Genomic DNA, 27,500 nt, shown 5'->3' on the forward strand with positions numbered 1-27,500 from the left:
TCCACATTGGCAAAATTGATTGATGAAGTTTAAACATGGCTTTCCCTAGGCTATCTAGGGAGGGCAATTTTGTTGTTGCCGGGTTTCAGTTCCCAGCAACATTGTTCCCATTGGACAAACTCGAGTTGAGTTATGATGAAAAATGTTAAAATGTCTATAATTTAGCCATTACCTTAAAACTAGGACCACTGGACCTGGAGAATATCTTTCCCTGGCCTAATATTGTAACCCAAATGTGGTAGCATTCTAACTTGTGGGTTTGGAGAAGAAGATTTTTGAAGGAATTTACACGATTTTCCCAAAAATTGACCAAGTTGACCATTTTGACACACTTCCAGCCATGTGATTGGCATGACCACCACAAGTTAACATCTCTACCCTGGTCTAATGTGGTAGCATTCTGACTTGTGGGTTTGGAGAAGAACATTTTTGAAGGAATTTACGCGATTTTCCCAAAAATTGACCAAGTTGACCATTTTGACACACTTCCAGCCATGTGATTGGCATGACCACCACAAGTTAACATCTCTACCCTGGTCTAATGTGGTAGCATTCTGACTTGTGGGTTTGGAGAAGAACATTTTTGAAGGAATTTTCGCGATTTTCCCAAAAATTGACCAAGTCGGCCATTTTGACACACTTCCAGCCATGTGATTGGCATGACCACCACAATTTAACATCTCTACCCTGGTCTAATGTTGTAACCCAAATTTGGTAGCATTCTGACTTGTGGGTCTGGAGAAGAAGATTTTTGAAGAAATTTACTAAGTCAGCTATTTTGACTTACTTTGTCATGTAACCTAAAACGAGCTTTGCAATTCCTTTTGCCAGTCAGGCGGGGATCGTTGCTGCCAAATTTCAGCCAGATCAGCCCAGCGGTTTGACCGGAGAACTCGAAAAAGAAGACAGATGGGCGGACAGACGGTGCGCGATGACAATACCTTATCTGGAATTTAAATATAGCTAAAAATTAGGTCAAAGCAGAAAAAACATTATGTCAACCCCACGTGCTTTTTATATATTTGCGTTCTTGATGCAAAGTTTAATTCAGTAAGTTCCAGCCGGCTCTGAGATACAACTCGGACATTGGCAGAAATAAAAAACCCAACGTGGTGGTTTTGTATTGTTAGTTGTTGAAGAAACTCGAGGGTACCATGAAAAATTGGGGGTGCTAATTGTAGAAACAAACCCGACAATAGCTATGTTAGCCTTTCCTCATCCTATAGGAGAAGGTTTCATGAAACAAGTTCGAATTGCGAACATACCCCATGGGAGTTCATTCACATACCCCATGGGAGTTCATTCGTACAACTCTCAGGTGATCGATAGCATGGACGACAGATCGTTTTGAAATTTGGTAAGATTTTCATCGCATCAGAAAAAGAAACCAGAACACCTCGCAAGAGTGAGGCTCGTTTCATATCATTATTTGCGACTTAATTTTGCATTGGGCATCACCCAGCGCATTTAATTTTTTTTTTAATAACAATGTTAAGAAAACGGGCCGAAAGGGCTGTTTCTTGGCTCAAAGGGCCAGAATCGCACTTTGGGCTCAGTTAATGCCTGGAGAATGGTCTTTAGAACACACCTGTCAAGTTTGGTTCGGTTCCGTCTACGAATAATTTAATCGAGAAATAACAATTTTAAGAAAATGGGCCAAAATGGGGCGTTCCTCGGCCCGAAGGGCAGCAATCGCACTTTGGGCTCAGTTAATGCCTGCACATATGTGTCTAGTATATGCCTGTCAATTTTCATCAAATTCTGTTCACGAATAATGGAGAAATAGACGTTTAAATGAACTGTACACAAGAAAAGAGAGAACGCGGGCGGCGCTTCGACCCCGTAGGGTGGAAGACCCCACGGGGTAAAAAGAAAGTCGCACACATTATATAGCAAAATATGAAACAACAAATCATAACATATGTCCTTTTTGTCGAAAAAGACAATTGTCAAACTAATGGCAGTTTTAAAACAAAAGTTTGGTTTAAAAAAAATCCCTCGAATTTGGCATACACCGATTGATAATAATTTGATATTTTAAGATATAATGCTTCAGTGAACTCGTGCAATATATCAAAATTTTCCATTTTACCATTCAATTTGTGCAGTGAAAACAGTGTGTTATAAAGCAGATGTTACTTTGACGAGAGAAGTAGATGTCATCGTCCCCTCTTAATTTATCATTTTTCTGACGTTCACAGAAAACATCATTTTTCATCATTAATGGTTTCGCACAGACACTAATGCAAATATGTAAGCAATTTAGCCAACTCTTTGAGAAACTATTCCAGACAAAATTTTTTTACATTAGCTGTATGATTATTTTATTTTATTTGGCATGAGACCAAAAAAATTAAAAAGCTTCTTCTTCTTCGTTAGTCTGGTGTGTCTTAGTTGTTGGTCTACGACGTGAGGTTAGCCGTTTTCAGATAGCCTCTGTCCTTGTGGCCAGGTGCTGCAGTTCTTTCCATCCTACCTCTCGGCGATCGATATTTCAGGCAGTCTTGCACAAGATGATCTGCAGTCTGGGGGAGGCCACACTCGCAGTCGGATGAGTCAGCAGAAAAATGCTATTGTGATTATCCCTTTATCATGAACCATCCTCTCCAAATGATGATTGTTCTTGCACTCAAAACTTGGATGATTCCAATATTTTCTGCCATATTTCCATGTTAATTTCCTGACAGTGTGAGAGTGAGCATAAATAAGTATGTGAAATAAGAATTTTTACATCAATGAATTAGTGTCCAAATGACGTACAAAGCATACTGTCACCATCTGATATATTTTTCAATTTTGCTGATGCACCTTCACCTTTTTGTTGAGTTTTGCTGACGCACCTTCACCTTGCCAGATGTTGGTCATTTTGTACACAAGAAGGCAGTGCGAATCACTTTTCTCATGCTTTACGAACCTGTCTGTTGCTTCATCTCATTTTTCCAATTTGTGTACCCTCATTGGAAAAATGCATCTTCTGACTTGCCTGTTGCTGATACTCTCCAAAGATGTGCCCGTTGGCAAACATGGCAAAATGCTGCCCGTATCTATTGGCTGCCTCGCTATCCCATTTCAGCCAAGGACAAGTCTTCAACCATTCTGCCCGAAACCTGCCATTTCTATCTTGCCTAAAGCCACACGTTGTTGGCTTGTGGGGGCATGCATGCAGAGAAGTATCTTCTCTTGTAGACTTGTCATTTTATGAGTGAGGGGCTTTTCTGGACATCCTGAGATGTGATGGCTTCATTCAAAGCAGACGATTCAGAAACTTGTGTCGATGAAGATCCAGGTTCAGTGGCCGTATCTTCCATCGGAGCTTGATCTTGGTCCTCTGAATCCGTGTCTTGGGATGTGCCACTGCCATCTGTTCTTGTTGGAGATTTTTTTTTTTTTTGCCCCACAGAGTTGAGAGCGAATGGCATCCTTTTAGGCTTTTCTCAAGTCCCTGAGGAATTTTGCCCTGTTTATGTTTCCCTCTGTCACCTTTCTTTCCCTTTCCCTCTTTACCCCTCCTCGATATTCTCTATTTTTTTTTGTGGGGGTGGCATGTTGGGGGAGCAAAAATCACACTTGACCCTATTTTAATTGGGGGATGAGGGGGAGGGGGAATTCCCACCACTTTTGGAACCCTGGCCTCCACCATGATGCTCACCTCCTCCATTCCTCCCTCTCTTTTTTTTCTGTCGTCTGTGGAACTCCAACTCCGTGTTGATATTCTGATGCCTCTTACCCCACTTCTTCAAGATTGCTGCCCCATTGTCATCCAATGTTTTTTTACCGTACCCACTCTTGCTGTTTTATACTTGCGTTATACTGTTATACGTTTTATACTGTTATAAGGTCACTCGTTGACGCACCCCAACCTACCTCCTTTTTCCCTTCCCTTACTCATCTACTCATGTGCAATTTATTTGTCTCCTTTAATTCATTATGTGAACTGCCATCCTCTGTAGTTTCGCTCCTCCATGGCCCGAGATATCTTTATATTTAAAATGCTTATTTTTATTATCTACTCCTACATGGATTTCCACCTCACAATACCGAGTTTATTCATTTTTACCCTCGCCAAAGTAGAGGGTACTGTATTTGGATCCGTTTGTTTGTCTGTTGGGTGGTCGCTAGACTACCGTTATTCTCAGGTTTTCCATCTGTCTGTTTGTATGTAATGGACAGCTCGAGAGGCCAGAGGAGTCGACCGGTTTTGATGAAACTTGACTGGTAGGTTCATACCAGGATCTAGTTCTATGCTTTTGAGCACCGTTGCTATGGACGCCACCGTTGCCCAGCAACGGGACTTTGAAATGTTTGAAAAAATCCGAAAAATATTTATATCTTTTGTTTTTTTCGAAAATCAAAAATCGGCGTCCGCGCTTTTATGCACACTATAATCAACCTCTTTGTCAAAAATTTTCAGCCCGATCCGTCAAAAACTGTATGGCTAGTATGCAATTATGTAGCGACCACCCATGTCGCCTTCTGGCTTGTTTGTTTATCTTTTGTCTGTATGGTTGTTTGTTTGTTTGTCCGCACAGAACTTTTTTTTTTTTTTTTTTTTGTATACCTTGGTCGAGGGTCGTATGAGAGCTAACACACAACTCACAGCAAGGAGGCATGAGACAAGAGGGGCGGGAGTGGAAGGGACAAAACAGGGGGGAACAGACACATTAGATGAACTGTGGAAGGGAGAGGGATGGGGATGGGACGGGGAACATGGCGAAGAGAAGATGGACATTTCAGGGACTTTCAGGAAGGAAAGCAGGAGAAATGAAGGAAGAGGGCTTGGGTGGATTATCGGGGGTAGAAAAGATCGAGGATTTTAATGGGGGAAGATAAGAGGTGGTGGTGAACAGCTGTTTTGAAAGCCTGGAGGGAAGAATGGGAAAGAATAGAGTGAGGAAGTTTATTCCAAAGGCGGGAAAAAAGAGGAATGAAAGAGTGAAGATGAGCAGTGATTCGTGATTTTGGTAGTTTTACCAGAAGGGGGTTGTTGGCGGACCTTGAGCGCCCTGTGGAAATGTGGTGGGGACAAATCGCAGAGAGAGCAGGGGGGGCAAGGCTGGAGAGGAGTCGGTAGAAGACAGAAAGACCACCGACCAACCTGCGGTGATTGAGTGAGAGGCCCAAAGACTCAGCTTCATTGCGGGAGATGCCGATGATCTTAAATGCCCTGGTTTCGACAGCGTGAAGCCGAGAAAGGTGGGAGGCAGGAGCACCAGCCCAGAGGGGAGAGCAGTACTCCATCAGGCTACGGACAAAAGTGGTCAGGAGCTCTAGAGGGCCGAGGAAGGACTTAGCACGACGGAGGATTCCCAGTTGGCGACTGGCTTTTGAGGCGAGGTTGGAAATGTGACTTTCCCAGGAAAGGTCATGGCAGAAAAGACTTCTTCCAGAGGATTGTTGAGAAAGTGGATGGGGGGGTTTTGTAAACGGTCCTTTCGAAGAGACATAGTGAGAGTGTGAGATTTGTCTGGATTGAAAGACATGTTCCACGTGTTGGACCAGTTTGTGATTTTATCCAGATCTGCAGTGAGCGAAGAAGCTGCTGCTTGCCGGTCTGAGGGATGACAGATGGTACGGCAGAGGGTGGAGTCATCGGCAAAGAGAAATAGAGGATTTTCCAGAGAGTCCGAGAGATCATTGATGAAAACCAGAAACAGAACAGGGCCCAGAACGCTACCTTGAGGAACTCCAGCCTGCACAGGAAGAGGGGATGAAAGAACTCCATTTAGGGCCACACGTTGACTGCGACAGGAGAGGAAGTCTGCGAGCCATGAGTGGAGATGGCCTTGAATACCATGGGAAGAGAGTTTGGTGAGTAGGGCAGGGTGCCAGACTGTGTCAAAAGCACGTGATATGTCCAGGGATACGGCTCGGATTTCCTGTCTGGCATTAAGGACCTCCATCCATTGATGGGAGAGCAGAAGCAGCATATCCAGGGTAGAGTGACCTGGTCTGAAACCAAATTGATGATTGGAAATCAAGCCATTGGAGAAGAGGAAGGATTTCATATCTGAGGCGATGATGGATTCCATCACCTTGCTGATGATTGGGAGAAGGCTTTTATCTTGTTGTAACTTGTACTTTTAACTTGTACTTCTTTTAACTTGTACTTTTATCCACAACCCCTTGTTGGATTGAGAGGAAATTTTTACCACAGGAGTGACTACTCATGCAGAATGTTTTGTTGATAATTATGACGTCATAGGTCATGTGGTCTGGCCACCATGTTGAACAAAATGGAAAAACTTTGGACCTCTTTTTGAAACCTCACCAAGGAAAATTTGAAACTTGGCACATGGCAAGTACTCCTCATGGGAAATAAGTGATTTTTTTGATGACATCATAGGTGCCTTTGTAATGACATCATAATTGCATCTGTAGAACGCTACATGTGATCAGTATGAATTTTTTTTGAGGGTTATAAAATGGCCCACAGGAAAAAAAATTAATGACGTCATCGGTCACGTGATTTGGCAGCCATATATATATATATATATATATACCACAAGGGGAAATCCAGAGATGTCAGGATAAGTCAATTTTGAAGAAACTGAAAAACAAAGTTTCAAGACTTTGGTGGACTGTTTAATAACTGTCATATAGATTTCTTTTCCAGTAAAAGGAAGAGTGATCATTGGCCGATCATATTAAGCATGTAGCATTTGCCAAGCTTCTGTGTTATTTAATTTAAGAGCAAAGAACGAATCAATGTTGCAAACTGACATCACTGGTTATTCCCTTGTTTAATAATTGCCATTCAATTTTAACCCAGGATGTGTAGCAAATTCATGCTTGTTGGTTATTAGCATACATTACATGACTTTGGTGATCACAGATTATTTTTTTCAACATTAAACGGTCATTGTTTTTTTGTTTGATTGGTGTTCAACGTCATACTCAAGGGTATTTCGCTTATATGACGACGGATTCTCCATTTCTTACTCCGTACTACTTAATATGATGGAAAACCAGGAGGAAACCAAGGATAAACCACCCCCGCGATAGCCGGTCACCTCATGTGACTCCCTCATATACCTAAGCAGGTTGATTGTGCGGTGTGTACATCGAATGAGGATGGGTACTCAGACGCGCTAACCATTAAGCCACGGCGTGGGTCCCATAAAAGTCACAATGAAGGTTTGACCAGGCTTGAAACACGATATGCACCAACTACGGAGCCCATGATATAACCAAATAGGCCATTGTAGTGCTCAGAGTTTATGCTGTCAAAGTTTTACAACCTTTCATTTTTTAGTTTCTCAACTCTGAATATTATGGTGGAACAGTTAACATGAATGAAAGGGAGATAACCAGGAGTAAAGTACTGACAACTCTGGGTTTCTACTTGTTCAGCTTTGACAACACTTGTTTTTTCATTGCACGGCTAAACATTATACCATATAAATTATGTGACACCCCTGGTTATTTGTTAAAGTAATATTGTGAGAGGAAACCTTATGTTGCCAACTATTGGCAGGTGCAATAACCCTGAAATTTATTAAAACATATGTGACTGCTACATTGTGTGACCGTGGAAATACTGTGGCCACTGTATAATTGCTAGTGGCCGTAGATTTTGGAGACCCCACGGCCGCCGTGGCAAATGTGACCTCGGCCTGATCGACTGCTAATTAAAACATTAGGAGGTCGGCTCAGAGTTGATAGTTTGCTTTAAAATTATTCAGTTTTGTTTTATTCCAGTGCTTTTATTATGAGTTGATGATATTCATTTCAATGTTATTAATTTATATTTCATTATTGATTATCCCAGAGTTTAAAGTGACTAGCAGTTAACCTTTATATTTAATGATGTTCATTTTTGTTTCATTCTTGGTTCATTTCTTCTTCATTCTCAATTCATCACAGAGTTTTACCAACAAGCATTTTAAGGCCATTATCCCTGCGAAAGCGGGGGGGGGGGGGGGGGGTTAGCCTTGCGGGCCCTATGACAATGTTCTCCACTTTGCCCTATTTTCTGCATCTCCCCTTCTTAATCCCCTTGCCCACATTTCTTCTTCCACCACCTTTAGCCAAGTTTTTTTCTCGGTCTTCCCTGTCCTCTACTTCCTACTACACTCATTTCCAACACTCCTCTCACCCCGTCACTTTCATCCTTCTTCAACACATGACCCAACCGTCTCAACCTGGTTCTCTTTACAACATCCATCACTGGCTCTATTCCCATCATCTTCAGCAAGTCATCATTTGTCTTCCTCTCTCTCTCAATGATACTCCGCACATCCACCAAACCATTCGCATTTCGACCCTTTCCAGCCTTTGTTGCTGCTCTATGTTCAGTACCCATGTCTCACTCCCATAAATCATCGTACTCCTCACACATGTAACATACACCTTTCCCTTCAGCTTCAACGACACTCCCCTATTTGTCAGCACGCCACTCAGTTCCCAAAACTTCTTCCATGCACATCTCACTCTAGCAACCGTCGAAGAGTCTGATCCACCTTCTCCATTCAGCATGTCTCCGAGATAGCAAAATGTTTTCACACCTTCTAGCTTCACGCCATCTCCAAGATCCAACTCAACATTTCTTTCATCTGCTGCTCCCTCGATGCACACCTTACACTTGAATGTAGCTGCCACACTGGTTAATGACCCTCTCACCCCACTACATTTTCGATGAACCCATTCAGCACACATTGTACACTGAATGGAGTTCACTCCGACACCCTTCCTGCACACAGCACATGGCCACTTCCCAGTCCTTTCCACCTCACCACATGCTTTACCACTTGCCATCACCTTCGTCTTTCCGATATTCACCTTCAAACATTTTGCCTCCATACATTCCTTCCACTTGTTCATCTTCTCCTTCAGTCCATCCATACTCTCTGCAATCAACACCAGATCATCTGCATACACCAGCTCCCACGGTAAACCCTCCTTTACCCTCCGAGCCAGCACCTCCATCACAACTACAAATAGAAGTGGACTTAGTAGCCACCCTTGGTGCACTCCCACCTTCACCTCAAACTCACCACTGTTTCTGTCCTTCGTCCTTACAGCTGTGCGTGCTCTCTCGTACATGGCCATCACTACTCTGATCAACCATTCCTCCACTCCTCACTTCCTCAATGCCCATGTCGTTACTTCGCGTGGAACCCTATCAAATGCTTTCTCCAGATCAACAAACCCAAAAAACAACTTCCTCCTCTTCTCCATGTACTTCTCCTGCAACTGTCTTCCAATAAAAATCGCATCTCTCATTCCTCTTCCTGGCATAAATCCAAACTGCATTTCGTCAATCTTTACCTTCTTCCTTATCCTCTTCTCCAACACCCTTTCCAATACCTTCATTCCATGCTCCAACAACTTTATTGCTCGATAGGAGCCACAGTCCACAGGGTCACCTTTCCCCTTGTACAGAGGGACGAGGGTACTCGGTTCCCAATCCACTGGAATGCGGCCTTCTTTCACCACCAGATTACAGATCTCTGTCATTCTCTTCACACCCCAACTTCCCACTGCCTTCAACATATCTCCCACAACTCCCGTCGGCCCTCCTGCTTTTCTACTCTTCATTGCTCTTATAGCTTCCTTGACCTCCTTCTCATTTATCTTCTCTGCTGGTCCTAAAACTGGGTTGCTCTCTATGTTAATATCCCATTCATTTTCTACATTCAACAACCTTTCCATATATCTCTCCCATCTTCCTTTAATTCCATCTGAATCCACATCGATTTGTCCCACTTCTTCCTTCAAGCAACTCACCCCTGTCACATCATCTGCTTTGCAATCCTGAATACCGCTCTCTGACCCTCTTCCGAATCCAAGCGTTCTCCGAACATTTTCCTATAAGCCTTCTGTACCTTTGCTTCCTCTTTCTTTGCAGCCTTCTTGGCTACCTTATAACTTTCATGTGCAGCCTCTTCTTCCACCGTACCCTTCGCCTTTTGCCATTCCTTGAACTTCTTCCTCTTCTCTTCAATCGTTTTTTCCAACTTCATCATCCCACCACCATGTTTCCAAGTGCCTCTGTGGTCCTTTTGTCCATCCACATACCTCACCAACGGCTCCCAATCGACTATCTTTCATTGACATCCAACCACTTTCAAGCTCAACCACATCATCCTCTCCCATACTCATCCTCTCTCTTAATGCTTCCTTCACTGTCGCCTCTTTCAACCTCCACACCTTCATCCTCGGTTGGTACTTCACCCGCTGAATTCTCCGCGCACCTTTCACCCTTATATCGCAGACAACCAGGTGGTGCTGTGAAACAGTCTCCTCCCCTGGGATCACCTTTGTGTCCCAGAGGTTTCCCCTATCTCATCTACGCACCATCAGGTCGTCAATGGTTGTCGTCGACCCACCTGACGTGTTTGTAATAAGCTTATTATCCGCTTTCTGGAATTGAGTGTTGCAAATCACCAAATCAGCTCCATCAGCAAACTCCAAGATCCTTTCACCTTCTCCATTTCTCACACCATATCCATAACCCCCATAGACTCCCTCAAAACCATCTGGACTCCTTCCCACATGTCCATTCAAGTCTCCTCCGACCACAACAACTTCCTCATCTTTCACATTCTCCATCAACTTCTCTATCGCACACCAGAACATGTTCTTCTCTTCATCGCTTCGACCGACCTGCGGGGCATATCCCGAGATGAGGTTCACCAAGAGCTTTCCGATCACGATTCTCACCATCATCAACCTTTCACTCACTCTAGTCACACTCAACTACACTGTCTACAAACTCCTCAGAAAACATGACACCAACACCATGCACGCCTTCCGGGCACCCTTGCCACATAAACTTGTACTTCTGTCCCTGCCTACCCTTCACCATTCTCGTACCACTTCCCTTCCATCGTGTCTCCTGCACACAATATATGCCCACTCTTCTTCTGACCAATGTTTCAATCACTTCTCCTGATTTTCCTGTCATTGTCCCTACATTCCATGTGCCAAACCTCAGAAGCTGATCTCCACGTGGGGCATCAGATGATTGGTCATCATAAATGGAAAAATTTCCTCCCTTACTTAGATCGGGTTCCCCACCTTGAGTTTTAATGAGAGGGGTGAGGACCCCCACGGGGTACTTCAGGCTGTACCCTGCCCATAAGCTGTACTCATCATGGTTTCCTTTTGAGGCAATGTTTTTATGGCCGGATGCCCTTCCTGACACCAACCCTTTTAGTCACCTCTTACAACATGCAGGGATACGGTGTACCTATTCTAACCGGGTACCATTACATTTAATTTGTCTTTATTTATTCTTGGCAAGTTTACCAGAACACTTCAGGTTCACTCTGTTCTTGGATTTCTTCGTTCAACATAATATGACCGTGGATACCTTATCCTTATTTGCTGTATTTTTGTTAGTTTATGTCCCTTGTATTAATTTCTGCATCTGTTACTGCTTTTTCTAAGGATAGATTCATTACTATTGTTCTAGGACCACATCTTTAGATGAGAACAATGGACGAGCAAGAGCCATCTACAAGTTGGGACTCTGAGAATGTCTTGCGGACTGATATTTGTATAATTTGCAAAGGAAAGAAAGGACCTTTATCTGAGAAAGAAAACGCATGGACAATTGCATCGAAGGGATTATTATCAACTTTTAGAAAATCATGCGAGGAGCGACAAGATGAGGTTGCTGATGAAATACTGCCACTTCGTGAGACACCTCAGGTGTCCCTGATCCGATTTCATTTTTGCCTGCAAATCTACCTATACGGATTCACGAAAACGTCAAGCAGCACAAAAACGCAGACAAGAAGGGAGTAATTCCAATGACCACCAGCTGAAATTAGCCAGGCTGTCAAGAGAAAAAAAAAACATCAGCCTTTTCCTGGGATGAACACTGTTTCATTTGTGGAGAACCAGAGAATAAAAAGAAAGGAATAAAACGTACAGCAGCGAATATGAAGCCGGCAGAAGTTTGTGAGAATGTGCTTCGGGGGGCTATTGCTGCAGGAAATCAGGTTGTTGTCCAACGTCTTTCTTTTGAGAAGGATATATTTACAAAGAATGCGAAATACCAAAAGATAAGCTATCAAAACATGACCTCTTCAAATTCCAGAGGCTAATAAGCGTAAAACAGAGAAATAAAGTGTTGACTACTTTCAATCAAGCAGCGAGAAATGTCTACCTGGAATTCAAGGAAAGGTTGGACAATGGAACACCAGTGCCTCTATCAGACTTGTTCAAACATTACAGAGAATGTTTGGTCAAACTGGACATGGATCCTGACACTGCCAAACAGACACGGTCATTTTACGTTAAGAAAAAAAATGATCGAAATTTTTGGAGACGAGATAGCATTTTACAGTCAGATAGGATTGCCGGATGTTGTATGCTCCAGTAGCATAACAGTGGGATATCTTGTGAGAGAGATGACTGAAGTATCAGAATCCGATATCGAGCAAGACCTGGTTGAGAATGATGATGGTTCTGGTTACAACAATGATTCCCAAATACTTCACCGTGCAGTTAGTATTATTCGCAGAGACATAGAAAAATTACAACCAACAACTGAATACCCTAATACCCAATAAATTGATCTTAATGCATCAGTTGCGTTTGTTCCTGAGTCACTCAAAAGCACACTTCAGTGGCTTATTGACAAGCAAGCGTTTGATTCAGCAGACCAAGATTACAAGTCAACAGAGACTACCAGACGTAGATACATTTCTTTATCCGAGTGCCTTATTTACTGCAGTCACCATGATAAAAGTCAAGTTATACCACCATTCCATGTTGGCCTCATGACCCAATTACATCATGAATATGGTATGAGAAATCTGATTGACACCCTAAATTCCTATGGGATGTGTGCAAGTTGTGATGAGCTTTAGGCTATTTCAAACAGCTGCTGCAGAAGACCATATCTCTGCAACTGAAGATGGAGTCTATGTACCTCCAGGACTTCTGCCTCGGGCATCGGGCGGTTCCCTCATTCAGGAGGGTGATGACAATGGTGGCCATTTTGTCTACGTAATTTGAGCAATGCTCCTCCATAAGGATTGTGGGTAATCTTTATGTGTTACAAATCAGATATAAGGCCTTCCAAAATTATTTAAATCAGATGCTATTATCATTTTATTCCAGATCAGGACACAGGGATGAGGGACCCTCAATGTAAAAATAAAATACAAAAACTTAATAAAAATGGAGGCCATCTTGATGACGTCACTTGAACATGTTCTCCCAAGGGGATTCTGGGTATTTTTGGTGTGTGAAGTAGTCAGGGCCCATACTTTATAAAAAATATCAAAATTCGCTGGGAGGAAACTCGTTGCCACTTCACCGTCATTTTCATGCTCATTCTGCAGCCCTACAAAGATGAATCGAGGTTATGTTTTCACCACCTGTGTGTTTGTCTTTCTGTCTCTGTGAGCAGCATATCTCAAAAAGTTGTGGACGGATTTGGACGAAACATGGTGGACAGGTTCGGTGTGTAAGGATGACGAATCAATTGGCAATTGTTGAAGATCCGGATACGAGAATTTTTAATGCGATTCTTCACGATTGAGAGATCGGGCCAAAAACGATATTTAGCACGATATCTCAAAAAGTTGTGGACGAGTTCGGATGAAACTTGGTGGACATGTTGGGTAGGTGACAAGAACATGCCGATGAGGTTTTGGTTAAGGTATGGATGCAAATCCGGCCGATCAGTATTCAGTGGGTTACAAAATGTAAATTGTTCAGCCTGGCAGCAGTTTGTGCTCTACCAAGTGCCATTCTAGTTATTCATGTTTATTATAAGTTTCTTACAGGCAAGCACACGTAGGCCTTGTCATGTTTTGTAGGACTATCAAAGTGGCAATAACTTAATTAAGTTTCAATAGTTGCTTGGAAAGCATCAAATATAATAACTACTGATACATGTACAATTTATTGATCAATCATTCGTAATTATTTTATTCATCATTTGAATTGTTAGCAAACGTGATGATATCATAATACAATAATATTTGATTCATGGAATTTTTATTTTCCACCCTCCCACCCTCCAAGAACGCACTTTTCTGGTGTTGATTGTTGAGAGTGATTTCGAGTAGTACTTGGAAGAGCATTGCGTAGGATTCTTCTCGCGACTGGATTTATTTATTTTTCGTTTTCTTTTTCTTCATTCCTTGTGCGTCTCATAAATTGCAGTAAAAACTTTTGAAAATTTCTTTCAGAGAAGGGGATAGAATCAGCTCAAAGATTCATTTTTGGCATGTGTTTTGTCTTCAACAGACCTGCCAACTTTTACGACACGTTGCAGGAACCGAGCCGCTTGACATCACCTGTGCCCATGCAGGAAATACTTTCAGAGTTATGGGTCCACAGGTATGACGTGTACAGGCACTCTTTAATTAAGCACACTTTGTTTTTGCACATCATCATATGAGTGATCAGCAAAAATGTGCTTTAATCAGAATCGCAAACAATGTGGGGCATTCAAATTTTTCTGTGAATTAAGTGAAATCGTCCACTGCATTTCCATAAAAGTACAGAAATATCAATAAAACCTTATAAACTTCCTGTGGATCATGATCATCAACATCCCTTGTCGATTCACTGCTGGATAAAGCCCTCTCCAAGACTCCTCCACAAACGTGCCTTTGGCGAATCTCATCCAACTCACTTTTGCAAACTTTTTGATTTCATCTTGTCCATCCAACAATAATTCTTCTTGATTGTCTTTTGGCCCTTGGGATCCACTCCAGTATTTCTTTGAACCCGCAATGATCCATTCTTCCGATAAGAGCAGCCCATTGACGTTTTATTTATTTTGTTTCATTGGTATCAATTGAGAGCTGGAATCTGTACGGAACACCAGTGATGTATTGTTTTCTATAATCGGTACGAATTCACTGCAGGTTGACACCTCACCTTCAAAGTATTGTAAATATGAGCAACCTTTCACATCAATCATGTGAGAGAAGCCATAGTTCAGCATTTCCAAAAGCTTCGGAAAACCCATTTACTTGGTGAAATTTTGCATGGAGGATATCTGATTGCTCGTCCTGGAGTGGTTTGTGGATATCGTCAGCTGACATTTATTTCTGTCACTTGTAACGACTTACAAGAGGAATCCAACAAGGAAGTGAGGAATGCTCAACAAATGTGGAGAAATAACGAGCACATCATTCATGCTTACAATCTGTCATAGTTTCGTGTTACCATTCATAGCTTAATTGGGTTAATTTCATAGCATTGGGTTAATTTCAAGAGCTCTTTTACAGGAGCAGAAGTATATTTTTTATGATCGGAAACAGAAACAATAAAAAATACAATTTCTCTCACAGAGGCAAAGAAAAGCAAGCGATTTTGGTTCTGACTTTCTGAAGCATGATTCAAATGTCTGTCTTGTATCTGGGACTTCCTTGTTGTTCTTGAATTACTCATGATCTACAACCTTGGTGGTGGTTTAACGGTTAAGGTGGCTGGCTGAAGATCTTAGGTTCTTGAGTTTGAACCCCTGTCATGAAACAACACCAGGTGGGTTGACTCAGCGTGTCATCCTTCCGAGGTCAGCAAAATGAGTACCACCTTATTGGAAATGGGGCAATGGATCAGCGGAACACCCACGCTTTCAGAAAATGATGCAAGCAGCAACCACAGGCTGTATACTAAACAACAACAACTCATGATCTACTTTGAGGTTAACAATCTCTCTGATATGTAATATGGGCTTTGGTCAAATCATTTGTTGAATGAGAGAAAAAAAATCTACTTAAGAAATGAACTGGTCTCACTTTGTGGCCAGTACGTCATTCATTTATATGAATAAAAGTGTTTCAAAAATTAATCCAAAAGAGGTTTTTGACAACACCACCACTGCTACTACTACTGGCGCTGATGCCCTGCCCGAAAGCAGATTCAGTTCTACCAAAGCAGCCTCATGGCAAGAATTTGTCACTGTGTTACCAGTCATAGTCAGGACAGGAATTTGTAACTTGTTCATGGTGCCAGCGATAGCTCACCTACTCTTCACGAATAACTTCGTGGGATCTTTAACATCAACCGACCAATACCAGCAGGCAGGAAATCAGGCAACACAGCTGTATGAATATTCAGTGTGAAATTTACATGCTCACATGTAATTTCCCATCGTAGAGAATTTATACCAGACGATAAAAATCAGAGTGGAAGTCGTGGGAAAATTGGACTACATAATAGAAATGTACTCGTTTTGTCTGAAGCACACGATCACATCGTTAACTTTGCCCTGGAAATGATGGCACATGAATGAATTGTCAATAAAAAATTTTTTAAATTGATTGTGTTTTATCAACAAGCTCACCTGGCACCAGATAAACCAATCATAACAATATTCACAGGCAGTGAGAACTTGTTTTTCAATGGCTTTCATGACCCTGATGAAATTTCTTCCTTTTCACTTGCTCACTTCATGTAATGTGACAGATGCTATCCAGCAGAGGGTGAGTTTTTTTTGGTTGCAGTGGAGCCAAATTAAATAAAGTTTTCAATTTTTATTTTAGCATGGTGTTGGCTTAACAGTTAAGGTGGCTGGTTTAAGATTGTTGGGTCTTGAGTTTGAGCCCCTGTCATGCTGTTGAACTGCACCAGGTGTATTGACTCAGCCTGGCATCCCTTTGAGGTCGGTAAAATGAGTACTTGCAAGCTGGAAACGGGGCACTGCATCACGAGCACAGCCTTGCTCCCTGCAATGATGCATCCAGCAGCCGTAGGCTGCATTAGAAATAATAATTTTTACTTTCACCAATGTATTATGGTAAGGATCATTAAAGGTTCAATAAAAAGTCACATCTATTCGATTCGTGTTTTGACAATGACACTGCTCGACAACGTCGAACTTTTTTCCCTCATCAAAGATGGAAACACACTTTTCTTGGTTTTGCACTCTGATTCCAAATCTCTTTTCAGTTTTCTTATAGCTCATCGAGTTATGGGGATATGACTGGTGTTAATTTCAGCACAATTTTGGTCATAGTCAGTGAGAACTCCTCTCTTGGCTCGCTGACTTCCTCTCCTGTCGCAGTCAATGTGAGTCCCTTCATGGAATTCTCTCATCTCCTTCCTATCCAGGCTGGAGTTCCTCAAGGAAGCCTTCTGGGCCCTGTGCTTTTTCTGGTTTTCATCAATGATCTCTCTGACTCTCTGGAAAATCCTCTTTATCACTTTGCTGATGACCTCCAGCCCCTGCCGTACCATCTGTTATCCCTCAAATCGGCAAAGAGCAGCCTCTTCACTCTGCAGATCTGGATAAAATCACAAGCTGGTCCAACAATATACTTTCTCAACAATCCTCTTGTCGAAGCCCTATCATTCAAGCTTTTGGATCTCATTATCTGCCATGATCTTTCCTGGGAAATCCACGTTTCCAAGCCGGCATCCAAAACCAGCCACCAACTGGACATCCTCCATTGTGCAAAGTCCTTCCTTGGCACACCTGAGCTCCTGACCACACAAAGATTTCATCCGCAGCTTGATGGAAAACTGCTCTTCCCTCTATGCTGGTGCTCCCGCCTCACACCTTTCTTGGTTTCACGCTGTGGAAACCAAGGCATTTAGGATCATCGCCATCTCCTGCGATGAGGCTGATATGAGTCTTTGGGTCTCTCACTCTCTTACTGTAGACATATCAGTGGCCTTTCTGTCTAATACTGTCTCCTTGCCAGCCTCCCTCCCCCACGCCCCCCATATTTCCACATGACACTCAAGGTCTGCCAGCAACCCCCTTCTGGTGAAACTACCAAAATCGAGAATTCATGCTCACCTTCACTCTTTCATCTGGTGAATCCCCAACTGGTGAAAACCTGCTGGAACCCTAACAGCTCTTTTTTCCCGCCTCTGGAACAAACTCCCTCACTTTCTTCAATCCCACTCTTTCCTCCAGGTCTTCAAAACAGCTGTTCACCACCATCTCATATCTTCCCCCATCCAAAACCATGATCTTTACTACCTCCGTTCATCCAACCCAAACCCACCTCCTTCAAATTCCCTGCTCTCCTTCCTGAAAGTCCCTGTAATGTCCATCTTGTTTACCCTGTGCCCCATCCCTCTCCCTTCCACAGATCTCCTAATGTCTCTGTTCCCCACTGTTTTGTGCTTCCATCCCCTGCCCCTCTTGTCTCCTGCTCCCCCTTTGTTATATGTTCTGTGTGTTAGCTCTTATACAAGCTTCAACATTGTGTACAAAAAATATATATAAATATATCACACATTAGGCTGGTTGACATGACATCTTTATTCATTCTTCAGTATAATTCCCATAAACGTTATACATATCATTCACTTGGTTGAACTTATGCAGTACTGTGCACACTTATTAAAAATGAAAAGTCTGACAACTTAAAAATGTTGCGTGATCTTGGTTGTTGTGATCCAACATCCAGCCATTGTCTGCCAGCATACTTTCGTTCCAGAAACCTTGGAAGCGATTTTCCATTGTCTGAATGTCTTTATGGAAGCGTTCCTCTTGCTCGTCACTCACCGCTCCAAGGTTTTCAGGAAAGAAATCTAGATGCGAATGTAAAAAAAATTAGTCTTTTCAAGAACATGTGACAGCCCATTTTTTGTTGTGCATCGAGCAATTTCTGAACTCCATCTTTGTATGTGGGAGAGTTGTGGTTACCTTCCAATCAAATTTGAAAGTTTATTGCCTTAATTAATTATAATTAAGGCAATAACCTTTCAAATTTGATTAGTCTCATCACAAAAAACTAGACATGCTTGAGGAAAACCACCAACACATTTACAATCAGCGCCCAAAGAGCGATCTAGCCCACCTAGAATTATAACTAATGAAAGTGACTTGTTGGCCAGTGTCATCAAACAAATTTTTTTCATAGTTTGGTCGTGTGTAACTGCACAGAACAATGACAAATATTATGAGGAATGATCAGTAAGTTCATGATATGAAGTCACTTCTCAATATGAATTCGAAATTGTTTATTTTTACGTTTTTTGCTTCCATCCCCAAAATCCTGAATTGTTCTCAATTTTATATATTTTTGTGACGATTTATTTTGACGACAAAACATCCCTGATTGTGTTTCTTCCTTCTCTGGCTGTAGGCTTTTTGATCAACTCTGGTACGTTCCATGATAAATATGGACATTAAAAGCTTAATGCATCTTCCCAGATAAAATAGTTTTATTTTCTTACTGATAACAGTGAATCATGTTGTTAACCGATACAGAAATAGCTTGGTATAATCCCTTAAAAAAAGATAACTTAGCTCTCTAAATCCTGGGCAGATTACGTCTGCAGCTCAGACCCTGGCTCTACATCCGAGTAGCAAGATTGCATGTGAGAATCTGGAGGTGTTCTGCGAGGCCTGGGAAGCACAACTAGTGGACATGCATCTGTTGCTCAAGGAAATCAAGGATTTCTCTCATGGACGGAAAGGTCAGATGTGTGTCTTACTTTGTGATTGTTGTATATGTGAATAGTGCTTTGTTGTTGTTGATGGGGGTGGGGGGGATATCTTTAAAGCAGAACTAGATCTTTTAATCAAATTAAATAATAAGTATCCACGGGTCATTGTAGTTATGCATGTTGTCGCCGTATGTGGGGTGCCTGAGTATTCTGATCATCCCGTCTGTGGGTTTGTCTCTGTCAGCAAATGAACTGTCGAGGGTAGCTAGAATTGCTAAAATTGCTGAAATTGCCAGAAGAGGGGGTGGGGAGGAAAGTGGGTGGATGTTTTGGAGGTGGCAAAAAAATACAAGCTGCAGATGAAGGTCTTGTAGGCAGATATAAATTCAGGTATACCAAGGAAAGACTTTGCATGATGGAGGATGCCCAGTCGGGACAGGCTTTGGTGGCCAACTTTGATATGTGGTTTGCCCAAGAAAGATAATGGCTGATGGTGAGGCTGAAATCTTCAAGTGACTGAACTACTTCAAGAGGATTGTGAAAGAAGTCGGTATTGGGGGATGGGGTGTCTTTCGGAGAGACAGAATGAAAGTGTGAGATTTGTCAGGATTAAAAGACATATTCCAAGTGATGGACCAGCTCATGATTCTATCAAGGTCTGCAGAGAGGAGGGCAATGTCTATCGGAAGGATGAAGGATGTCACGGCAGAAAGTGGAGTAATCAGTGAAGAAAAAAAAAGAGGACTTTCTAGAGAGTCAAAATGATTGTTGATGAAGATTAGGAATAGTACTGGGCCCAAGTCACTGCATTCGAGCATCCCAGCCTTGACAGTGAAAGGAGATGAGAGGACGCTGTTGAGTGCAAGATGTTGGCTACGAGAGTCGAGGAAGTCACACGTGTGCAGTTGGCCTTGGATGTCATCGGCAAAGAGTTTGGAGAGCAAGGCAGGATGCTGGACTGTATTGAATGCTCAATATATGTCTAGAAAGACGGCCCTGATCTCAAGTCTGACATTGAGGGCCTCCATCCGTTATTGGGAGAGCAGAAGCAGCATGTCCAGGGTAGAGTGAGTTGGTCTGAATCTGAATTGATGGTCTGAGATTTGGCTGTTGCAGAAAAGAAAGTATTTGATGTCATCGCAATGATGGATTCCATGACCTTGATGATTATTGTAAGTGAGCTGTTCGGACTGCAGTGAAGAGGATCAATTTTTGCACCATGTTTATGTAATACAATGATGTTGTCTGACTTCCACGCATGCAGAAATTATCCAGAGAGATGTTGTTTGTCTCAAGCGCATGATCAGACAAACTAATTGGAACAGAGCAACAACAAGAGATATTAGCAGGAACCAATTTTATAAGGAAGCATTTGCCATTTACAGGCATCTGGGTAACAAAGTTCACAGATTGAGTCAGGCCCATGGAGTCATGGAAGCTCTTTGCTGCAGTGCCATGGCTGGTGAAAGAGGTGCCAACACCCATGCAATTTGCATGGTGACAATTGAAATCGCCACATATGAGAAAATGAGAGAAAGAGTTGGGATTGGTCATTAAAGTTACTCCTTGTTGAGTCATTAGAAGAGAGAGGGAAAATGGAGTCGTCATTGTCAGGAGGATGGCACAAGACAAGCTGTCAGGACCAAACAAGAGGTTGGAGTGGAGGGAAGTTGCAGCCAAAGGTACTTCTGGGGGTTTGGATGTGTATGAGCAGTACACGGACAGTGAGAAATGAAGTTTTTGATGTAAATTGCAACCCCGCTGCCAGGATGACTTTCGGGCCTGTTGACCAGGAGCAGACAATAGCAAGGGAGAGACACGAAGGATCCAGGGATAACCTGTGGAAGGAATGATTCTGTTGAGGAGATTATGTCTCATTTATCAGCAGCAACCTGCATTGAGAGATATGTCAGGTTGGAGCAGAGCCCTTGGATGTTGAAGGTCCTCACAGTTAGGAGCAGGGGAAAATGCTGTGGGCAGGCTTCAGGAATGTGGAGATGGGCTGAGGAACTTGGAAAAGTGGTGGGGCAAGTGGGAACTTGGGAGGGTACAGGGTGGAGGAAAGCTCGAAGTGAATGGGAGGCCGATGTGAGGGGGAATCTTGGAAGGGATGGGGTGAGTGGGAAGATGGGAGGGTGTGGGTGAGGAGTAAGATGGGAGAAGGCGGTGTGAGGGGGCAGGATGAGAATGAAGCTGGTGGGGAGAAGCATGAAGGGGGGGACATGAGTTGGAGGAATGTTGAATTTGGAGGCAAAGAGAAGGAGTGGAGTTGGAGGATGTGGGCAAGTCGGGGAGCTTATTGACCTGTGGGGATTTGACACCATTAATGGATGTGAAGGGGAGTTGATGGTCATGTGCAGGCAAGCTCTACAGATTGGACTTCCCATGATCCCCAATTTAGATACATGAAGACAGACATCACAAGAGGGTTGGAATTGGGGGTTATTGAAGGCATGGAGGAAAGCCGTGCTGTCGGTACGGAGGGACGTTCGATGGACCCAGCATTTGTGACTTCCGCAACTTTAAGAAGCAAAGTGTGAAGAAGAGAAATCGAAATAAAGATGAAGAACTAATGGGTGTTCCTTTTGTTGAGATATGGTGAATGAAGCATTTTAAATGTTATTTAACCTTTTTAAAGGAAGAAGCAAATTTGTTCAATAGGGAGGAATGTTATTCCAATTAAGAGGTACTGAGGATGGAAGGGATAAATAATGAATGGTGAGATATACGGGAACAGGCAGATTGAGTTTGTGATTTTTGAAGTGAAATGTGTTGTGTTTCGTTTTTGAAGTGAAGAGGGAGAAATTAAATAAAGTTGAGTGACAGCAGAACACTCAGTATGAATAAAGCTTAATGAGGCACGAGCGAGAACACAGACAGAATGGGCACACTTGCTGTCTGAAGCCTTGTGGAGAAGGTCAGTCGATCACAAGGACACAAATTTGATAATACACCACAACAAGATAATACACCACAATGGGCTGTTGGTTGTATTGGCGCTGTTCTATACCTGCAACCGCAGTGCGGTAATCTTCATCCTGATGAAGCAGCACTTATATGGAAGGAAAGAAGGGAGAGGAAAACATGGAAAGTTGGATGGAAATACAATTAACAACACAGCGATGAAACAACAACAGAAAGATGCGACAGATCAGCTCTGGAAAACGAAGCTTTGATGAACTGCAAGAAGGCACGTATGAGCCAAAGTCCACCGCGCTCATAAAGCCCGTAACCGGAAGTTCCAATAATTGTACAATATAAACATGAAAATACGACATAAAACAAAGGACAAGACTGTTCCCGTAACTCCCATTTAGACACCTTCGTAGTAAACTCCTCTCTATTGCTTTTGCTCCGTCAATGGGCTCTTCTGATGAATTGTGGTCCAACCAGCATCGATTTGTGACAGCAGCAGAAACGCCACTCCTCCCGCACAGCTTTATTGGGACGTACCAGGTCCCACGATGGACTAGGCAATGCTGTGCATTACCTCTCATTGTGGAAAGCTTCCTCTGTGAGGAACTCGAACTGATGAGTCGTTAATGATGTTGACCGATTGGCTCATCGGGAAAATCCTAACTGACCCCTTCCCATTTTCTCATCCTTGTGGCCACCTCATGGTCTGGTTGACCAGGCTCACCCAGGCCGAACCCTTAAGAGACCACTGATCGTCGAACGCTTTACTCGGCTAATCGATCCCCTGCAGGAAATAGTAGTTATGACATCGGACAGCTTGAATGGTTTGGCTGCCAGTTCATAACTGCATTCCTTTCTCACAATGAACAAACCACATTCCAAATATTTATATCCTTCGATAATATGCTTTGGCTTAACTGAGCACCCTTTCATCTCGATCCTTCCCCTTATCTTCATTCTCCCTATTTTCTCATACCACCCCTCACAATTCGTTTTTGCATTCATAATATTCAGTTGGATCTGTAATTGAATGCTTGTAATTGAAGCAATAAGAGCACTTTCCTTTTAGTTATTTAATTTTGAAGGTTCATTGGCATCTCATTGGAGATATGAGAAGGTGACACGAACAGTTATGTCTGAATATAGAGAAAATGAAATATTTCCAGTGATTTTGGGCTATTAGTATAAGGCTCACAGGTAACCTACTCATCATTGAGCTGTCTTATCTCGGTTTGATTTCCAACCCGAATGCAAACTGTTGGACCGGTGCTTTGCAGGTAGGGTGCTATGCATCAATGACCGACTGTGCCATCCTTCAGATGAGTTGTTAAGCCGGCGACTCATTTGCCCTCATCGGTTGCTTTCGGACAGTACAGATTGCACGATGTCCTTCGCCAAAGTATTGATGAGTTATTGCCGGCACCCTGGTCAAATTACAAATTCCTGCTCGAGTGTGAAGGGTCCACTGTTTGAGTAACACTGCCGTACCTCAATAAAGATGCAACAACTTGGGCCAAGTTCATAATTGAAATTGCTCGATAAACAAGAGTGAGAATTATCTTTGCAATAAATGTCTAACCCCATGTACATTCATGAAGCAAAAACGTGCATGTGACCGGAGTGACCGTTCACAGCTGGATCAGGATTCGAATTCCGTCTAGACAGAGAAGTGAGTGTACATAACTGTCGGCCATCCAATGACACCCTTTAATTATGCTATTTACATAAAAGCGAAATAAATGGAGGGGTGTTTTTTTTGTTTGTGTAATTTAGGTTTTAGCCAGATTTTTTTGCACCAGTAAACACATCCCTTTATTTGGACGGTGTTTAATGGTGCGTTCGGTGCTGAAAATAATTTTTAACAACTGATGAACATACATGAAGCAAAAACATAATACATGGTTATATACATGGGATCATTCCATTTGCACTGGGCCATGGGCGAACACCCAGGCCCACAAGGTCTGAGGCCTGCCGATCTGTGCTGCTTCATGCAATGGTGGTGCATGATTTTATTGGAGTGGAGTCAGGCCAGCCGTCCAGCCAATGGGTGTAAAGCAGTGGGTTGGAATCAGGGCAGCTGAGCACTGATCCATTTCTAATGTGATATTTTCTTCGTCCAAAAAGGGCATAACTCTTGAAAAATTGACGAAACGCCCTGAAACTCGAACTTGTTCTGTAACTTATCATAATATAGCCATGTAGCAAGTTTCAGTTGAATATGTTAAAGGGAATGGGGAAAAGGTCTGAAAAAGCACAGGTGGGACGGACAGACCGAGAGCAAACCTTCTGTCCCCTCCAGTGAAACCGGTAAGGGACTAATAATGCGCAACAATGCATTATAGTTTGTGTAATGAATTCAAGTGTATAGATTGCATGCTCAGCTTAGGATCTGATTAAACCAATGAATCTCAATGCTCGATGTGATCAACAATGTGTATGCCACCTGTATGGATTTCCATTTGAACACTCAGACGAGTTTCCTACATTGTTTGCATCATAAATCGCATGTTAAATGAAACTGTTGAGGGATGAAAAATGTTGTGACGTCATGCATGTTCCTTGCAGGTGACAAACGAAGGTATCAGTCACTGCCTCACAGTGTGGTGAGTAATGATGCATCTACTCTCCCCTTGTTCATTGCCAAAAAAAATTATTTATTTATTCCTGCCTCCATTTTCTTTGAACAATTTGAATCCATTCTAAAAAAAAAAAAAAATCCCCAAAGAACACCGATATGGTTATTTTCAAAATGATATGTCATCTTCAGATATCTCACCTTTTGTTGCATGCTACCCAAGATAAAAGCTGTCTTAACAAATACAGCTCTACATCACAACACTTGCCATTAGAAATGACTCGAGTTCTACGATACGTGTGCTACATTGTTTTTCTTTGCATACGAGGACGCATTAAGATGGTACCACCTGCTGGAATTCACCTGTGGGCGTTGAAGATCCCGTGACACCTTTTGTAAAGGGCACGCTGTTGTGTGCCATGTCCGAGTCGAAACTTTTAAAATTTCCTATTGTGATCTACTACCTTCCCCCCTGACGAGCCAATGGCAAATCACGTTATATTATTTGCTCAGGAGTCAGGAAGCTGTTTTTGGCAGTAGTTTGGGTATAACTTCGGGCGGATTTATGATGTTGATTCAACTATGACATTGCAATCAGAGATGAGATAAACATCGGTTTAACTTAATGAAGCTACGTTTCAACATAAAGATATGTAATTAATGGTGAGGATAATTGAGAGAGAAGGGTGTTATGTAATGGGGTTTTTTTGTACACAATGCTGAGGCTCGTGGGGGAGCGAGAACATCGAATGGATGAGGACATAACAGAAGAAAAGGAACAGCAGAAAGAGAGGGGGGGTACACACAAACAGCAGGGTTGAGGGACAAAATAGAGGGAGACTTCGAGAAATAAGGGATGTGGAGAAACAACAATGGGGAGGGAGGATGCACGGGGTGGACAAGATGGATACAGAACCAAATTCTAAGGAAGGAAAAACTGTAAACTTGGAAAGAGGTGGGTTTTGGGAGGGTTAATGGGGGTAGAAAAGGTCATGGTTTTGGATTGGGGATGATGTGAGATGGTGGGGGACAGCTGTCCTGGGGGGAAGATTGGATTGAAGAGAATGTGGAAGTTGATTCCACAGGCAGAAAAAAAAAAATAGCAACGAATGAGTGGAGGTGAGCAGTGATCATGGATTTTGGGAGTTTTCATCACAAGGGGGTTACTTGTTGACCACATGCACCCCACTGAAACCTGAGGTTGGGGGGGGGGGTGACAGTACAGAGAGATCAGAGGGTATAAGACCAGAATGGATGCAGTAGAAGACAGAGAGACCACCGACCTGTCTGTGATGGGAGAGTGATAAGCCCAAACACTCAGCTTCATTGCGGGAGATTCCAATGATCTTGAAGGACTTGGTTTCCACGGCATCAAACTAAATAAGGTGTCAGGCAGTGCCACCAGCCGAGAAGGGAGAGCAGTACTCGATCAAGCTGCGGATAAAGGCCTTGTCGGTGGATTTGTGTTCAAGTGTGCCAAGGAAAGACTTGTATGACGCAGGATGCCGAGTTGGTGACTGGCTTTGGAGGCCAACTTCGAAATGTGGTTTGCCCAAGAATGATTATGGCTGATCGTGAGACCCAGGTTTGAGTGACTGAACTTTCGCAAGAGGGTTAAAAGAAAGTAGAATGCCTTCGGTCAGTTTTCCAGATGGTCCATTCTGAAAGAGATAGTGAGAGGTGAGATTTTTCGAGATTAAAAGACATTTTCCAAGTGTCTGTTTAGCTTGTGATTTTGTCATGGCTGCTGCTTACCTTCCTGAAGGATGAGGGGTGTCACGGTAGAGGGTGGAGTCGTCTACAAGGAGATAAAGGAGATTTTCCAGAAAATCAGAGATCATTGATAAGGATCAGGGATAGGACTGGCCCCAGAATGCAGCCGTGTGGCACTCCAGCCTTAACAGGGAGAGGAGATGATAGGATTCCGTTAAGTGCCGCACATTGACTACAAGAGTAGAGGTAGTCAGTAAGCCATGTGTGCAGTTTACCTTGGACACCATAAGCAAAGAGTTGGAAAGCAAGGTGGGATGCCAGACTGGATCAAAAGCATGAGATCCATTGTTTGGAGAGAAGGAGCAGAATTTCCAAGGTGGAAACCTTGTCTGAATCCAAATTGATGATCTGAGATAAGGCCATTGGAGAAAAGGAAGGATTTCATATCAACTGTTATGATGGATTCCATGACATTGCTGATGATTGTAAGTAAGCTGATAGGTTTGGTGCTAAGGTGATCGGTTTCTGTTCCTTTTTAGCTCGCCTGTTCGAAGAACAGAGAGCTATAGCGGCATGAGCGTCAGCCTCAGCGTGAGCGTGAAAATGTTAAAGTTTTTGGTGCAAGTTATTTCCTTTCTAATGTTTTTATCTACCACACTATTTTTTACTGATTACAATATACAAATACATATATTGCTTTAAAATTATTTCGATCAGACTTCACTGCAATGCTTTATAAAAAATATTATTAGACTAGTCTTTTAAAAACGATAAATGTATAAACAGGCGAGCATTGGGTGGCTTGAACACCAACTCTCTGGTTTGTAATGCAGTGATACCGGCTGATTTCCAAGCAGATGGAAGATGCAAATCTCTAACTTTAACCTCGGGCAAGTGACGGCGAAATGGGAAGAGATAGGATGTGGAAGAGCAGCAGAGCAGGCAGAGGATTTTAGGACACCTGAGC

The 27,500-nt window shown here is 42.7% G+C and overlaps 1 protein-coding gene across 1 annotated transcript in view; it reads left to right on the forward strand.

Moving 5' to 3' along the window:
• Positions 1-27,500, forward strand: part of LOC147029402 (alpha-catulin-like) — a 471,136-nt gene that overhangs the window by 355,575 nt on the left and 88,061 nt on the right. Inside the window, exons 6-8 of the mRNA XM_085872117.1 lie at positions 14,212-14,304; positions 19,206-19,356; positions 24,811-24,848. Of these exons, the coding sequence (XP_085728243.1) occupies positions 14,212-14,304; positions 19,206-19,356; positions 24,811-24,848 (282 nt within the window). The remainder of the gene's footprint in view (positions 1-14,211; positions 14,305-19,205; positions 19,357-24,810; positions 24,849-27,500) is intronic.

Source organism: Eptatretus burgeri, chromosome 3 (genome assembly GCF_056783735.1).
Source record: "Eptatretus burgeri isolate ZD-2024b chromosome 3, Ebu_testis_v1, whole genome shotgun sequence".
Taxonomy (NCBI): domain Eukaryota; kingdom Metazoa; phylum Chordata; class Myxini; order Myxiniformes; family Myxinidae; genus Eptatretus; species Eptatretus burgeri.